Genomic DNA, 15,517 nt, shown 5'->3' with positions numbered 1-15,517 from the left:
TTCAGATAACCTGTTCTGTATGAAATCTGTATGATTTCAGATCTTTTACATTTATTGAGACGTGCTTCATAACTTAGGTGTTAGGTCTTCCTGGTGAATATTGCATAAGTACTTGAAAAGTTTGCTTTTTTGTATAGTGATCTGTAAATGTTAGTTATGTAAATTTGCTTGATAGCGTATTCAGGTCTTCAACATCCTTGTTTACATTGTTTACTGAGAAGCTTTTTGAAATATCCGACTGTATTTATAGATTTTTCATTTTCCCTGTCAATATTTTCAGTTTTGTTGTATTTTGATTCTCTTGGTAGTATTATGTATCTTCTTGATTACTTAACCTGGTTATTATGGCATATATGTCTTTGTCTCTAATAATAATACTTGTTTCAAGAATCTGAATATAGCAACTACTTTATTTCATTTTTCTTTAAACTTGTATCATTATATTTAAACGGTTTTATTATAAGCAGTATATGGCTGGGATTTTCTTTTTAAATTTAATTTGACAGTCTCTACTATTAAACTGTAGGGTTTAAAGCATTTTAATTTCATGTATTTTATTTGGTTGGGTTTATATCTGCCATCTTGCTTGTTTGCTATTTATCCTACTATTCTTTGTTTTTTCTTCATTTCCTGCTTTCTTTTAGATTAACTGAGTATTTGTCATTTTCATTTTATGAGCTGTACTTCTTTTGTTTTTTTGTAGAGGTGATAGTTCTAGTTTACTATATGCATTTTAACTTATTTCAGTCTACTTCAATTAATGTTATACTACTTCATGTATAATGTAAGGACCTTATGACTTTCATTCTTTGTACTATTTTGTCATAGATTTTTCTTCTATGTATGTTAAAAACTCCATAATACCTTATTACCATTTTTGCTTTAAACTAAATAAAAACACTAATGATAAATAAAAAATGGAAAAGAAGGTCTGTGTTTACCTGCATATTTACCATTTTCAGCATTCTTTGTTTCTTTATGTAGATCCAGGTTTTCATCTGGTGTCACTTTCTTTTGCCTGAAAAACTTATTTGTTTTCTTGATTTCCACAGTGTTTGGACATTTTCTGAAAAAATTCATTCATTCTTTTTTTTTTTTTTTTTTAAATGGGGTCTTGCTCTGTCACCCAGGCTGGAGTGCAGTGGCACAATCATAGTTCACTGCAGCCTCAGACTCCAGTAATCCTCCTGTTTCAGTGTGCTAGGTGGCTAGGAGTACAAGCGCATGCCACCATGCCCAGCTAATTTTTGTTTGTTTGTTTGTTTGTTTGTTTGTTTGTTTTGTAGAGACAGGGTCTCACTATGTTGCCCAGGCTGGTCTTGAACTCCTAGCCTCAAGAAATCCTCCTGCTTTAGCTCCACAAAATGCAGGGATTATAGGCATGAACAATCGTGCCTGCATTATTCAATGTTTCTTGTAGTGCAGATGTGTTGTTGAGACAAATTCTCTCAGCTTGTTTGTCCAAAAATCTCTTAATTTTGCATTCTTTGAAAAAACTTTTTATTTGGAAATTTATAGGAGAGTTGAAAGACTATCATAATGAATGCATAGACTATATCCTTTGTACAGATTGACCTGTTGTTAGCATTTTCCCTCATTTGCTTTATGAATTACTCTGTTCTTCTGTCTCTCTTTTTCTGTGAATGTGTGTATGTGTCCATATAATTACACACATATTTTTTTCTTAACTGTCTGAGAATAAGTTATATAATGTTTACTCTTTACCCCTAAATGCTTCCTGGCATTATTTCTTAAGAAAAAAAGATTCTCTTTTATTGCTACTGTAGTTACTACTTGTAGTAAATTTAACTTTGTTATAATACTTTTACTAATCTGTCATCTCTATTCTAGTTTTATCAGTGGACCCAATAATGGCCTTTGTAGATTTTTTTTTTTTTTCCTGCAGTACATGATCCAGTTTTGGATCACATATTGCATTTAGTGATAATATTTTTTTAGTCTTTTTTAATCTGGAATAATTCCTCAGCCTTTCTTTGTCCTTTATGACACTGGCTTTTTAAAAGAATACAGTCTTTGTTGTGTGTGTCTCTGTTTTTCAAGTAAAATGTTTTCATCTGACACGAAATTCAGATTGTGCATTCCTGGCCAGAATACTATTTACGTGATGTTTTGTCTTCAGAATATTACATATAGAGGCATTTAACATCTGTGTACCCCTCATTTGTGATATTAGACTTGATAACCTGGCCAGTTTCTCCCTTGTTTATACTTTACATCCCCCTGCTTGGTAATAATAAGTCTGCAGAGACACTTCAACATTATGTAACTATTCTATACCTCATTAAGATTTTACCCTTATATTTAGCATCATTTGGTAATTTTTTTCTGAACTGATCTTTTCTGTAATAGTTTCAAAATGATGATTTTTCAACTTCAGCATTCCTTTTACACTTGCTGATTGCTACTTGGCATGATTCTGAAAACACGAGCCCTCCCCTCTGCCTTATTATTATTTATCTTTTATGGATATGGATTCACAGATTTTTAACTCATTACTTCTAATTATTTTTGTGTTTGTATTTTTCCAGATTTGGCCAGCAGGAGTGTCTTCCTTCTGATTTCTGTCCTCATGACATACCCCCCATTATTTTTGTTACCATTTTTTTATTTCTAACATAACAAGATATTGCAGGCTTTTCTTGTTCTTCCATGTCCCAGCCCTGAAATCAGCGATTTCTCTGAGGAGCTCTGTTTCTTTTTACTGGTGAAACTGAGATATGGCTACCAGCTATGCTCATTGCTACTTGGTGTCTTTGCTTCTAGGCTATTTGAGCAGATGAAACTGGGAATTATGTGCATTTATATGCCTATATATACATGTACACACATGGATACATATATATATATACACATGCATGTATGCATATATATACATGTAAATCCATCCACACTTACATATTTCAAGGCTCTCAAAAGCATTTCATACAGTAGCAGTTTTGTTTTGTCTCCAGAGCACTAATTGCCTGTTGGATCATTTTTATGATGGTAGTTTTAAAATTCTTGTCAGATATTTCCAACAACTGGGTTGTCTCAGGTATTGGAGACTTGTCTTTTTCAATTCAAGTTGTGATTTTCCTGGTTCTTAGTATGACAAGTTTTTTTTTTTTTTAATTGTATTCTGAATATTTTTATGTACACTAATGACATTCTGGGTTCTATTTAAATATTCTAATTTAGCAGAAAGTCATCTTGTTTTAAGTTTAGCATGCAGATCCTGGCCTACTTTTGTAGGCTGTGGTTCTAACGATGATTTAGTTTCTGGATCCCTTGCAATGCTATTTTGTCCTACTTTATTTAATTGCTACCTGGAGACTGTTGTGAAAACCTGGTATTCCACACTGTGGTCCAGTTTTCAAACCTTTTGGCATATTAGTTGTATGCCAGTTTTACATGTTGGTTGGGGATGTCCTTCACAGGCTGAAAGAATGCTTTTCTCCAGCTTCCTTCTCTTTGATATTCCCCAGTTATTAGTTTAGAGGGTGCAGCTGGCACTTGCCACCATTGGATGAGGAGGTAGAAGCCCTCATTAGACTTCCACTGGCACTGTTGCTATGGGAGGACATCCTGCACTAGGACCCCTGCTACCGCTGGTTGGTGGGTAGAGGTTCACACTCCCCACTTGCTCTCTGGTAATAATGCACAGGGCAGAGAGCATCAGCAGTGTTTTGCTTGGGTAGGTCAAGTGTTATCAAAAAGGTTTCTGGGCACCCTCTTTTTCAGTCCTTTCTTAGCATAGATTTTTCTTGAGGCTTTCTTGTCTGTTTCTCTTGATGGCTCTGGCTTCTCCAGAGCCTAGTCTGTAAGATATAGAATATAAAGAAACCCCAGGGAACTCACCACAGTGTCATTCCTCATATGCTGAGGTCTTAGCCAGTCCATTTTCCTCTTTCTACTTTCCAGAGTTCTATTATAGTTGTTTGTTATATATCAGGGTTTTTAGTTGTACTTCTTGGGGAAGAATAGGGAGAAATGAGTGTAATCCATGTTGTTTGGAACTAGAAATTCTTTTTCATGTATTTAAAATTTCTGTTTTCGGGGTAAACATTTAAGATTGTTATGTCTTCTTGGTAAATTGACTCTTTTATCATGATATAATTTCCCTCTTTTTTTGAGACGGAGTTTCACTCTTGTTGCCTAGGCTGGAGTGCAGTGGCCCGATCTCTGCTCACTGGACTCTGCCTTCTGGGTTCAAGCGATTTTCCTGCCTCAGCCTCCTGAGTAGCTGGACCACAGGCATGAGCCACCATGCCCTGCTAATTTTTGTATTTTTAGTAGAGATGGAATTTCGCCATGTTGGTCATGCTGGTCTTAGACTCATGACCTCAGATGATCCACCTGCCTTGGCCTCCCAAAGTGCTGGGATTATAGGCAAGGCATGAGCCACTGCACTTGGCCCCTAATTTCCCTCTTTATCCCTGATAACAATCATTGTTCTGGTGCCTATTTTGCTTCATATTAATAAAGCTCCTCCAGCTTTCTTTTCATGACTTTACATGAGACATTTCTTTCTATGCTTTTATTTTTAGCTCATCTTTTTATTTAAAATGGATTGTTTTTGATAGTATATAGTTTGGTCTATCTTTTTTAATCCAATCTGACATTCTCTGTCTCTTAATTGGTGCTTTAAAACCATTTCTTTGGCCGGGCGCGGTGGCTCAAGCCTGTAATCCCAGCACTTTGGGAGGCCGAGGCGGGTGGATCACGAGGTCAAGAGATCGAGACCATCCTGGTCAACATGGTGAAACCCCGTCTCTACTAATACAAAAAAATTAGCTGGGCACGGTGGCGCGTGCCTGTAATCCCAGCTACTCAGGAGGCTGAGGCAGGAGAATTGCCTGAACCCAGGAGGCGGAGATTGCGGTGAGCCGAGATCGCGCCATTGCGCTCCAGCCTGGGTATCAAGAGCGAAACTCCGTCTCAAAAAAAAAAAAAAAAAAAAACCATTTCTTTAATGTAAATACTGTTGTAGTTGACTTTGAATTTAATATCTTGCTGTTTTTTTTCTTGGTTCCATCTCCTTTTTGTTGTTTTTATCGTTTTTGCTGTCTTTGGGATTGAGTGTTTTTATTATTATATTTTATTTCTATTATTGGTTTATTACTTTACCTTTTTCAAAAAATTTTAGTGATCTGTCTAGGGTTTGCAGCATACATCTTTCATTAGTTACAGTCTACCTTTAAGTAATTATACAGCTTCACTAGTAAGAAACTTTTAACAGTATACTTCAACTCCTGATTCATTGTACTGTTACTGTCATGAATTCCTTTTACATATACTATTAACACAATATGTTGCTATTTGTCCATTAATCAGTTATCTTTTAGAGTAGTTAAAAATAAGAACAAAGTATATTTTATACTTATTTTCATGTTTACCATTTTCACCAGTTTTCACTTCTTCTTAGGTAAGTTTCTTTCTGGTTCTTCTTCTTGAAGAACTTGTTTTAATGCTTTCGTGATGGAGGGCTGCTAATAATACATTCTCTTGGCTTACGGTTTCCTCAGAAAGTTTTTCTCTTTCACTTTTGAAAGATATTTCATTAGAATTCTGGATTGGCAGGATTTTTTTTCTAGTGCTTTAAAGATGTCACTCTATTGTTATCTGGCTTGAATAATTTCTGATAAGTATGATGTAATTCTTGATTTTTCTTTATGTAATGCATCTTTTTCCTCTGTATGGCTACATGATTTTCTCTTTGTGTCTATGTGCATGTTGTCATTTTGGTTTGTTTTTATATCTGTGTTGTTTGATCTTTGAACTTCTTGAATTTTTGGTTTGGTATCTTTCATTATATTTGGCAAATTCTAGACATTAGTTCTTCAACAGTTTCTTCTCTTCCCCTCTTCTTCTCTGATTTCTATTATGTGTATGTTATATTTCTTGATATTATCTCATAGCTCTTAGAGGCTTTGTTCTGTTAGAGTTTTTTTTTTTTTTTAATTTTTCCTTTTTTTTTTTCTCTTGTCTGTGTTTTAGATTGGATAATACCAATCCAACTTAAGGTTCACCGATTCTTTCTTTTGCTGAGTCAAGTTATCTGTTACTGTGTTGGTTTTATATATCTATATGTCTAGTATTTCTATTTTATTCTTTCTAAAAGAAAGGATTTCTGTTGAAGTAATTTCTACTGAAATGCCCCATCAGTTCATTCATGTTGTTCATCTTTTCTACTAGATCCTTTATCATGTTAGCTATAGTTTGCTTGCTTTTTCATGTTTAAGTGTTGGTTGAAAGCCAAACTTTGTAGGTAAGAATCTGGAGTGCCAGACTTTTTTTTTTTTTTTTTTTTTTTTTTAGTGTACCTATATATCACTCACAAGTTAGGTTTTCCCTATGAGCCTGTGCTTCAGAGAGGGTCTGTCTCCATGTTCATTTCTTCTCTACGGGTAGACTGCTGTTACGTATCACTTGGATCATGCTAGGTTTGTGATAGAGAGAAAAGGAGGGTTCTCTGTTACTCTGATTGAGCTTCAGTCTTAGGCAGGTCTTTCAATCCTGCAACCCAAGGGTGGTGCTTTTTCAGCAATCTTGCCCCTCGTCTACTGCCAGTAGCAGGGGTCCTCTACTGGCCAGAGCCCAGAATGGTTTCTTGACCCTCCTGAGGGGTAGAGTGGGTTTTTGTTTGTTTGTTTCTGTTTACTTCCCCCAGCAACCTATGCTCTGGGGACAACATATTTGCTGACTTTTTATCAGTGGCTTAATGATTTTTTTTCTTCAAGGATAAAGATAAGGTTGGGGCTTCATGTCTGTCCTACAGTGGGGGTGGTTCTCTTTTGGTTGGATCTGTAGGAAGATCTTTTCTAATTTCCTGCCCTTCTCCAGTGAGCTACAGAGAGGCTGAGGACTCTTATGAGTGCCCACTGAGGTCTGTAGAAAATAGCCTGCAAATGGATGCCATGCCCTTTGTGTTCAAGCCACCCAGGGTTTTGTATTTTCATGGTAGCTCACCCTTGGCCTTTTGCAGTTTATCAAAAAGTTTAGCTGAGATCTTACTCAGAGATAGGGTGGTCCCAACTTTTCTCCTGTACACTGTCCTATGTTAACCAGTGCTCATGACCCTGCTCTCCCCTGAGGCACCCATCTTTCTTTAGGTTTCAGGCTAGTTGGTTGCCCTCTTACTTTAGCTCTGATAGATTCAAGAAAAATCATTGTTTTATAAATTATCCAGCTTTTTCTCATCATTAGGGTGAGAGTGACATTATTTATAGCTCTCTACAACCTAAACAGAATCAGAAGTCTCCCTGAAAAAGATTTAAGCCACCCAATCCTAATATAGATTTCCTAATATCTTAGAAGAGGACATGCCAGATGTTCTTTATCTTGAGTGATACTTGTATTAATGGACTGGAAAAAATGCACATGGTCCCTGTGTTTTTCATGTTATTCCATGACTCAGTTTGGAAAGGAGAGAACAACTAGCTGATCATGTTCACAAAGAGATTGTTTACATCATTTCTGCTGGTTTTATAGTATCAGGGAGACAAAAGGTACCTCTCAGTGCTTGGAAAACATAAACTTTATATTGAGACAGTTGCATTCTTAAATGATTCTCTTAAGGTCTGTGGTTTTTTAAAAAAAATAAAGCTTTAATGGGGATTATTTAAAACATATACAGAAATAGAGAAAAGAGTTTACTGATTTCCCCATATGCCTACTCCAGCTTAAACTATTACTGTTTAAACCATCTTAATGTTGTTTTATCAAGCATTTACACCCCTTTCCCCATGGATTATTTTGAAGCAAATTCCAGATATAATTTTTATATATAAACACGTGTAAGGAATTGTAGATTTTTATTTTATACCATATGTATTTCAGTTTTAATGTATTGACTTTGGATGGAGAAAGACATCATTTGCAAATTCTGTGCTGTTTGCATTCAAAGGCCTTTAATGTGTGACAGGGTGTATTCCACATCTCTTTGATAACCATATCTGCAGACAAAGGTTCTGGAGGCAAGGACATTTTTCCTGGTGTTTGTAGATCTTTTTCTCTCTTTCAACAGTAGCCTGTTGTACTACATTTAGTAAATTGGAGTTTGAGCAGGCATCCCCTAATAATTGAACTCACACTAGCAAATTAATTTTCATATTTCATTGAGACTTCTGTTTATATCTATATATTCAAAGGAGAAAAAAATGACTTTACTCTTCTGGATGTATGTTTAACATGTGCAAGTGTAAGAGTTCAGTGTTTTAACTCCATTTTTTTAACCTTTTAGTTTGAAATGGTAATTGATTTACAGAAAAATTATAAAAATATATCAGGGAGTTCACATATAGTCGTCACCCATCTTTTTCTAGTGTTCACAACTTAAATAATTATTGTATAGTGATTTTAAAAATGTAATTAACCTAGTGGTTATTTTCCTATTTTAACAGCTGCTGAAATAGTTCAAGAAATCGAAAACATGGAGAAGACCAGGATGCGTCTTGAAGCTAGTAAACTCAATGAAAGTGTATGTTAATGGGCTATTTCAGTATCTGAATAGAAATGAAGAAAGAAAGTTTAATACCCTACAAAAATTAAAGCAAGCCATTGTTAAACTTGTTCATTTACTAAGACATTTCCACTTAGTGTATTATGATTTACTTGCAACTCATTTTCGTACAATATTTGATTGTACTTAGCTGTCTTCTAACACAGAATGCAATCCAAAATAAAGTTTGTTCATGAGCTAGAATTCTATAGAACATGCCCATGCCTGTGCGTCAGGCAGCTTTGATATTGGTCCTTTCTCTGCTGGTTGCGTTTGATAAGCTACCTCTAAGGACCTCTAAGCTACCTCTAGGGACCTCTATGATCCCTTTTTAGCTGTGGCATTCTGCAATTCTATAATTATACTTACGGAAATGTTAAGTAATTATAAGAGGATAAATTAATTAATTTGAGGATAGAGTATTCTCTTCGGCTTTTGAGAGAATCAGAGACCTAAAATTCTTCACTGTTGCTTTCCACTAGCTTGATGGCCCAAAACTTGAAGACAGGATACCAGTGAAGAAAATAGTCATTGTGTCCTGTGACACTGGAGGAGGTGTTTTGGTCTCTTCCAAGTAGACTTTTTTTTTCTAGACCATCTATAGTGTGTGAGGAAAGCAGTGGTTACCTTAAGAAAGTAAGTTTATAACCAGTTAAGTAGGAAAAAGAAAGGGATTTACATTGACTCTATTATTACCTATGTGCCAACTGTAAGATGGGAACTGTAGTGAATTGTGGAAGTCGACTTCTGACCTTTTAAGTCTGAGGTTTAGAAAAGTGGACCTAGAAATTTAACTACTGTGTTTTGTATTACTGCATTTTCTATACATATTACTTTTCTAGAATGACCTGGAGAAGTTAGGTTGGAAAGGAGAGAAGGCAGATGAGAAGATCAGCCTTACTGATAGTCAGCTAAGTGTCATCAGTCTTCTGGGGGTTTCAAATGTTGCCTGTTGTATTAAAGAATGTCGAAAATTAAATATTGAAAATGGAAAATTTGTTATTTTGTTAATATATAATTTAATTATATTGCATTTTCTACTGATGAGAAAAAATAATGAGTAAAATGTATACCATTTCTGGTATTTAAGGGAAGTACATAGGAATGATTCTTCCTAGGTCTATATAAAACAGTCTTCTCTTTTAAACACATCTGAGATTTGAAAGTTTGTAATATTTCCCCTTTTGTTATTTTGGGGAGATTTTTATTAAGATCTTTTTTTGATTATTTTAGGTAATGGTTTTTACAAAGGACCAAACAGAAAAGGAAATAGATGAAATTCACAGTAAATATCGTAAGTTGGGTGACTTTATTTGTAAAGAGCTTACCGTTTTTCTTCTTAAGTAATTTTTTCCGAATAATGTTTTATATTAAGGTTCAACTCAAACTTTTGTCAACATTACTCAAGAGATTGAATTTTAATTGGTTGTTTACTTAGACAGTGACTTTTTTTGTATTTTATGTGCCTGCTTTTTGATATTTATAACTAGCGTTCTACTTTGAGCTTATCACTAAGCACTTTGCAAATATTAATTATCTGCTCTCAAAGCATCTCTGTGAGAAGAAGATGGGATTAAAATGGAAACATTCTGGACTCTATCCTGTTCTCAGGCCATTCAGTAACAATACTTCTGTATAGGATTTCAGCGCTTCTATAGCTTGCAAATTTGTGCCAAAAATAGTTTTCATTTTATTAGTTGTTAGCAACCTCCCAGCTTTATTACTTGCTTTTCTTTAAATGATCTGTGTGTATATCTTTCCCAGGGCTAACACATTACTATTTTGTCAGCTGGGTAGCTGTTATTCTTTGTGTGGTTGGTTGGTTTGTAATTTAAATTTGAGAGCCTGACAAACAGTAGATAGTTAATAAATGTTCATGGAGTGAGTATTCCCAGGTGTGGTGTGTTTTAATTGAGGTAAGATAATTTTTTCTCTTTTCATTTCTTAAACTCTGAAGGGACATGCTCTGTAGTGATGTGTTGTGGGAGGGAGGATGAAGCACACGTGCACTGGATGTAGGTGTGATCGCTTGTGCCTTCCTAGAGGATTCTTGGATTATAGACTGAACAACGAAAGTCACCATTATTCTGTTGCTAGACAGATAAGTATGATGTGAACCTCTTTGATCAACTTTTAGGAAGTCAGAGTGATTTTTCTTTTGAAAGGAAAAGAAAAGAGAATATCAAATGATCACTGAAATGGCCTGTAAAAATAAGGATCACTAAAGCCTGTAAAAATAAGGAAACCAGAAAATTTGTATTGAGAGAAAGTAATTTAAATAACTGAAAAGGTGGTATCTAATAATTATCCCATATTAAGAAGAATTTGGACTATATCCGGTCAAGAAAATATTCATTGCCCACCATTTAGAGATCTAAAAAAAAGTCTAACCTTACTAAATAGGTCATATTAAATTAATTTATTTAGTCTTAAACCTCAAAAGTCAAGTGCTTCACAAAGCTTAGATGCTTAGCCTTTTAGTTTAGTCATACATTTTGATTTAGTGTTAGGTTATAACTATACTATTGATATATCTTCATCTTTTAAACATTTTATTAATGTTTTACATGTAGTTTTTTTTAAAATTTACTTTTTATAAGGCTTATTATGTAAAAGAGCAATCTTGCTTCCTCCAACAACCTGCCTCTATCCCCATTCCCTAGAGGTAACAACTCTCAAGCCTTTTGGAGTTACTTTTGGTAATTACCTTACAATTTATAAAAAAGTATTCTTCCTGCTACTTCTTGAAGTTTTTAAATTTCATATTAACTGTTGATGTTCTAATACGAAAGATGGAGATTTAGCTCATTTATTTATTTATTTATTTTTTGAGATGGAGTTTCGCTCTTGTTACCCAGGCTGGAGTGCAGTGACCTGATCTCGGCTCACCGCAACCTCCATCTCCTGGGTTCAAGCAATTCTCCTGCCTCAGCCTCCTGAGTAGCTGGGACTACAGGTGTGTACCACCATGCCCAGCTAATTTTTGTATTTTTAGTAGAGACGGGGTTTCACCATGTTGACCAGGATGGTCTCGATCTCTTGACCTCGTGATCCACCTGTCTTGGCCTCCCAAAGTGCTGGGGTTATAGGCGTGAGCTACCACGCCCGGCCTGATTTAGCTCATTTATATATCCTGCCCCTACCTTTGCCTCCCTTCCATCCTTTAAATATTATGTCATAATTTTTTGTAAGATCAGTATTTAGTTAGATACATTGTTTATGTTCGAGCCAGACAGTATGTATAAGGTGGTTATAATTCTTTTCATGAAAACATTCTGTTTTTCTTATAATTAATAATTTTATTTGTTTATTTACCTAGTACTGATATATCTCTAAACCTTCCAACAGAAGTGCAAATCACTTTCCAATACATTTGCACACAGTGATTATAATTGATTATTTCCTCAAGAACTTCTTCCCTGGGGCCACCCCCCGACTCTCTTGTCTAGTTCCAGTCTACTGTGCTTGCTCTTTTTGCCTCCTATTAATACATGGCTGCTCTCCTAGAATTTCTTGACCACCAACCTTCTGGGGATTCTGCTCTCCTCCTTCCTGTGTTGGTTCACTTCTTCAAGGTTCCAAGTCTCCCTCTTGCCTTGTTTTGGTAGAATACATTTTCCAGGAAACTTCCTGAGAAAGAGAGTATGCAGACTTGTCCAACCCACAGCCCGTGGGCCCCACGTGGCCCAGGATGGCCTTTGAATGCAGCCAAACACAAATTTGTAAACTTTCTTAAAACATTATTTTATATATATATGTATGTATTTAGCTCATCAGCTATCATTAGTGTTAGTGTATTTTATTTGTAGCCCAAGACAATTCTTCCATTGTGGCCCAGGGAAGCCAAAAGATTGGAAAGCCATGGTATAGAGGAGTATTTCTTGAGATATATAAAATTCCATGCCTAACTGGAAAAACACCTTTATTATTGATTAATAATTTGGCTGTTTATAGAACTTTAGGTTGGAAAGATACCTTTCTTCAAATTTTCAAAGGTATTCTTCCATTGTTTTCTACTTTGCAGCACTGTTGCTAATTAACTAGCTTGCCATTTTGATTCTTTATCTTTCATTTCTTACTTTTTTTTTCTTTCTTGATCTGCCCATATTCAGTTCAACGTCAAATTCTGTCAGTCTCTATCTTCTAAATATCCCCTGAGTCCATACACTTCTTATGTATCACTTTGCTTTCTAGTCATCCCCCATCTACTCTTGCCCCTTCCTAATACTCAGAAGCCAAAACTGTCTTCCAAAACTGCTGAGTCTTCACATCATGCCGTTTCTGCCTTGCTGCCCTCCTGCCAATATAAAAAACTCTTCAGTGGCTTTCTATTTCTCTTAAGCTAGAGTTTATAAAGTCTGTTCATTCCTGTATCTAGACCTACCTACCTCTCTAGCCTTGACTCTTCTCTTCCACATACTCCTTGTATTCCAGTCAGTCTGGCTATCTTTTACCTTTTTTTTTTTTTTTACCAAGTTCTTCACTGCTTTAGGGCATTTGTTACCCTCTTCTCACTTTGTCCAGAACTCTCTCTTTCTCTAATTGCCTCTAACCCCTATCTATACTCCCTACTCTCAGTCAGCTCAATTGTAGTTTCCCTGGGAAAGCCTTTGTGATCTCTCAGACAAGGTAAGATTTTCTTTTTATATGTACTTAACATTATCTTGTATTTTTTCATAGTACTATTCCATTCATTCAGCTATCACACATTTTTTGAGTACTTAGTATATGCCAGACACTGTGCTAGGAGCTGGGATACAGAATGAACAATACAGACAAAAAGCCTACTCTGTTGGAGTTTATATCTTACCAGTATTTTAGAAAGTGATAAGTGAAAAAATAAAGCAAGGAAGAATATAAGAAAGTTTAACTTTTTGGTAAAATGGTCATAATCATTATTGATTATGCAGTTAATTATTTCTAATTAATTTCTAATTAAGTGTTTTTATTAGTGTGTTAGGGCTGCCATAGCAAATTACTGCACACAGACTGCATGGCTTAAATAACAAATTTATTGTCTTACAGTTCTGGAAGCTAGAAGTCCAAGGTCAAGGTGTCCCAAGCTTCTCAGGGCCATGCAGGAAGGGTCTATTCTAGGCCTCTCTCCTTGGCTGTAGGTGGCCATCTTCTTCCTATGTCTCTTGACATCATCTTCCCTCTATGTGTGTCTCTGTGTCCAAATTTCCCCCTTTTATAAACATATCAGTCATATTGGATTAGGGCTCGTCCTAATGACCTTAGGGGTGGCTCCTCTGTCGTTTCCCTATCATAAGCAGAGTCCCGAGGTATGAAAATACTCTCTCACTTAGAAAAGAAAAAAAACTTAAAGTGAATGTTGGGGGTGAGTTGGGGGCCTCAGGGAAAGCCTCTTGCTCTCTGGAAATGGGTTCCTTTGATCACTGTATCTCTATCCCAGTTCAGACCAGCTAAACCTCCATGAAGGGAAACAGAGCCAACATTCCTTTTACCCAAAGGAAAGAGAGAGGTGGCAGGGTCTTGGACAAGAGACAGATCGAACAATTCCACATTTTAACTCACCCTTTGTCATATCCTGGATGAGCCCCCTTATGAGATGGGTTAGTTCCCTTGACCCCCTTTGTGGGCAGGAACTGGTTGCTCCTTTCACTCAGCCCACTGCTGACCACTCCTTGCAAGAGGGAATGAATGCTGGAACTGGCTGGTTGCTCCTCTCTGGTGGGAGCAGGCTCTGTGTAGGCCCCGTAGCAGTGTCCAAGCCTTTGCCCTTTCAACACACAGGTTCTTGTCTGGCATCTTAGAAAAATGAGGTTGCACAAATGGATTAAAGGGTAGTGTATGTGGAGGATTTTACTGGGTGATGGCTCTCAGCGGATGGGAGTTGGAAGGGGGATGGTGGGAGAAGTTAATCTTTCCCTGACGCTGCACCATCTGATGTTAGCTGTATCTGTCCATAGTCTCCGACGTTCAGCAGCTTGTATCCCTGATGCTCAGCAGCTTGCATCCCTGACTGCTTGCATCACCCACTTGTGTTGCTCAGCCAGCTGAAGTGTTTTTATGGCCACAGTATAGGGGTGTGGCAGACCAAAAAGGGCAATATTTGGGTGGAGGAACAGGGTCAGCTGTTTTCACTTAGGGCCAAGGTTCTGGGCTTGAGGGTGGAGTTTAGCCAGGAGCCCAGCGATTCTGTATCACAAGAATTTTTTGTTTATATGGGTCATATCTATTGATATGGATCACATTATCAATTAAAACTTAGAGGACATCTGTTTCGAGCCATGTAATAACTTCATTTACTTTTCTACCCAAAACAAGCAAAATGAATGTATAAAACATATGAAATAGCAGTTTTCAAGATACTGGCCATTGGGCTCCAAAGGACAGGGATCCTTAAGAGATAAGCAAAAAATGTGAACAGCCTTATCATAGAGTTTCCTGGTAGTATGGGCAAGTGTGTATTCCAGGCAGAGCCTGAAGACTCTAAGGAGAGAGAGCTGAGAGATCAGAAGAACCAAAGGAGTTAGAGTTTGCAGGACAGAGTACTGGAAGGAAAAATTCAGTGATCTGCAGAGAGTTCACCTTGAGTGTTCATTTGGCATGCAAAATATGTTCTCTGACCACAATGAAATTAAATTAGAAATCAGTAACAAAGCCCTTGGGAAAGTCACCAAATATTTGGAAATTAAATAATCCATTTCAAAATAACCCATAGGTCAAAGAAGAAATTAAAGCCAAGCTATTTCAAAAATATTAACAATAAACCCATTACATGTTAGCATAAATAACACATTTTGATTAAAAAAAAACAATTTCCCCCTCACCAAAAAATAAAAATGGAGATTTCTCTTAGCCCAGATGGAATAACGGAGACTATATTTACTCTCCTCCATTAAAAAAAAAAAAAAAAAAAAAAACCTAGAAGACCAGTTGAATGTTTAATGGTTTTTCAGATAATGGGAAACAGGTAGCATAGGACTGTGATTTCTGAGATAGAGAGAAAACAAATCATGACTTATGCTAAATGTTGCTGTGAATGGGCAA

The 15,517-nt window shown here is 36.3% G+C and overlaps 1 protein-coding gene across 4 annotated transcripts in view; it reads left to right on the top strand.

Moving 5' to 3' along the window:
• Window positions 1-15,517, top strand: part of RAD18 (RAD18 E3 ubiquitin protein ligase) — a 103,878-nt gene that overhangs the window by 52,418 nt on the left and 35,943 nt on the right. For all 4 annotated transcript variants that reach the window (XM_012471044.2, XM_012471035.3, XM_012471052.3 and 1 more), the window contains 2 exons: window positions 8,403-8,479; window positions 9,734-9,794. In XM_012471044.2, the coding sequence (XP_012326467.2) occupies window positions 8,403-8,479; window positions 9,734-9,794 (138 nt within the window). The remainder of the gene's footprint in view (window positions 1-8,402; window positions 8,480-9,733; window positions 9,795-15,517) is intronic.

This window comes from Aotus nancymaae, unplaced genomic scaffold, assembly GCF_030222135.1.
Source record: "Aotus nancymaae isolate 86718 unplaced genomic scaffold, 86718_ANA_hifiasm-v0.15.2.pri h1tg000046l, whole genome shotgun sequence".
NCBI lineage: Eukaryota > Metazoa > Chordata > Mammalia > Primates > Aotidae > Aotus > Aotus nancymaae.
This window is presented reverse-complemented; position numbering and strand designations above follow the sequence as displayed.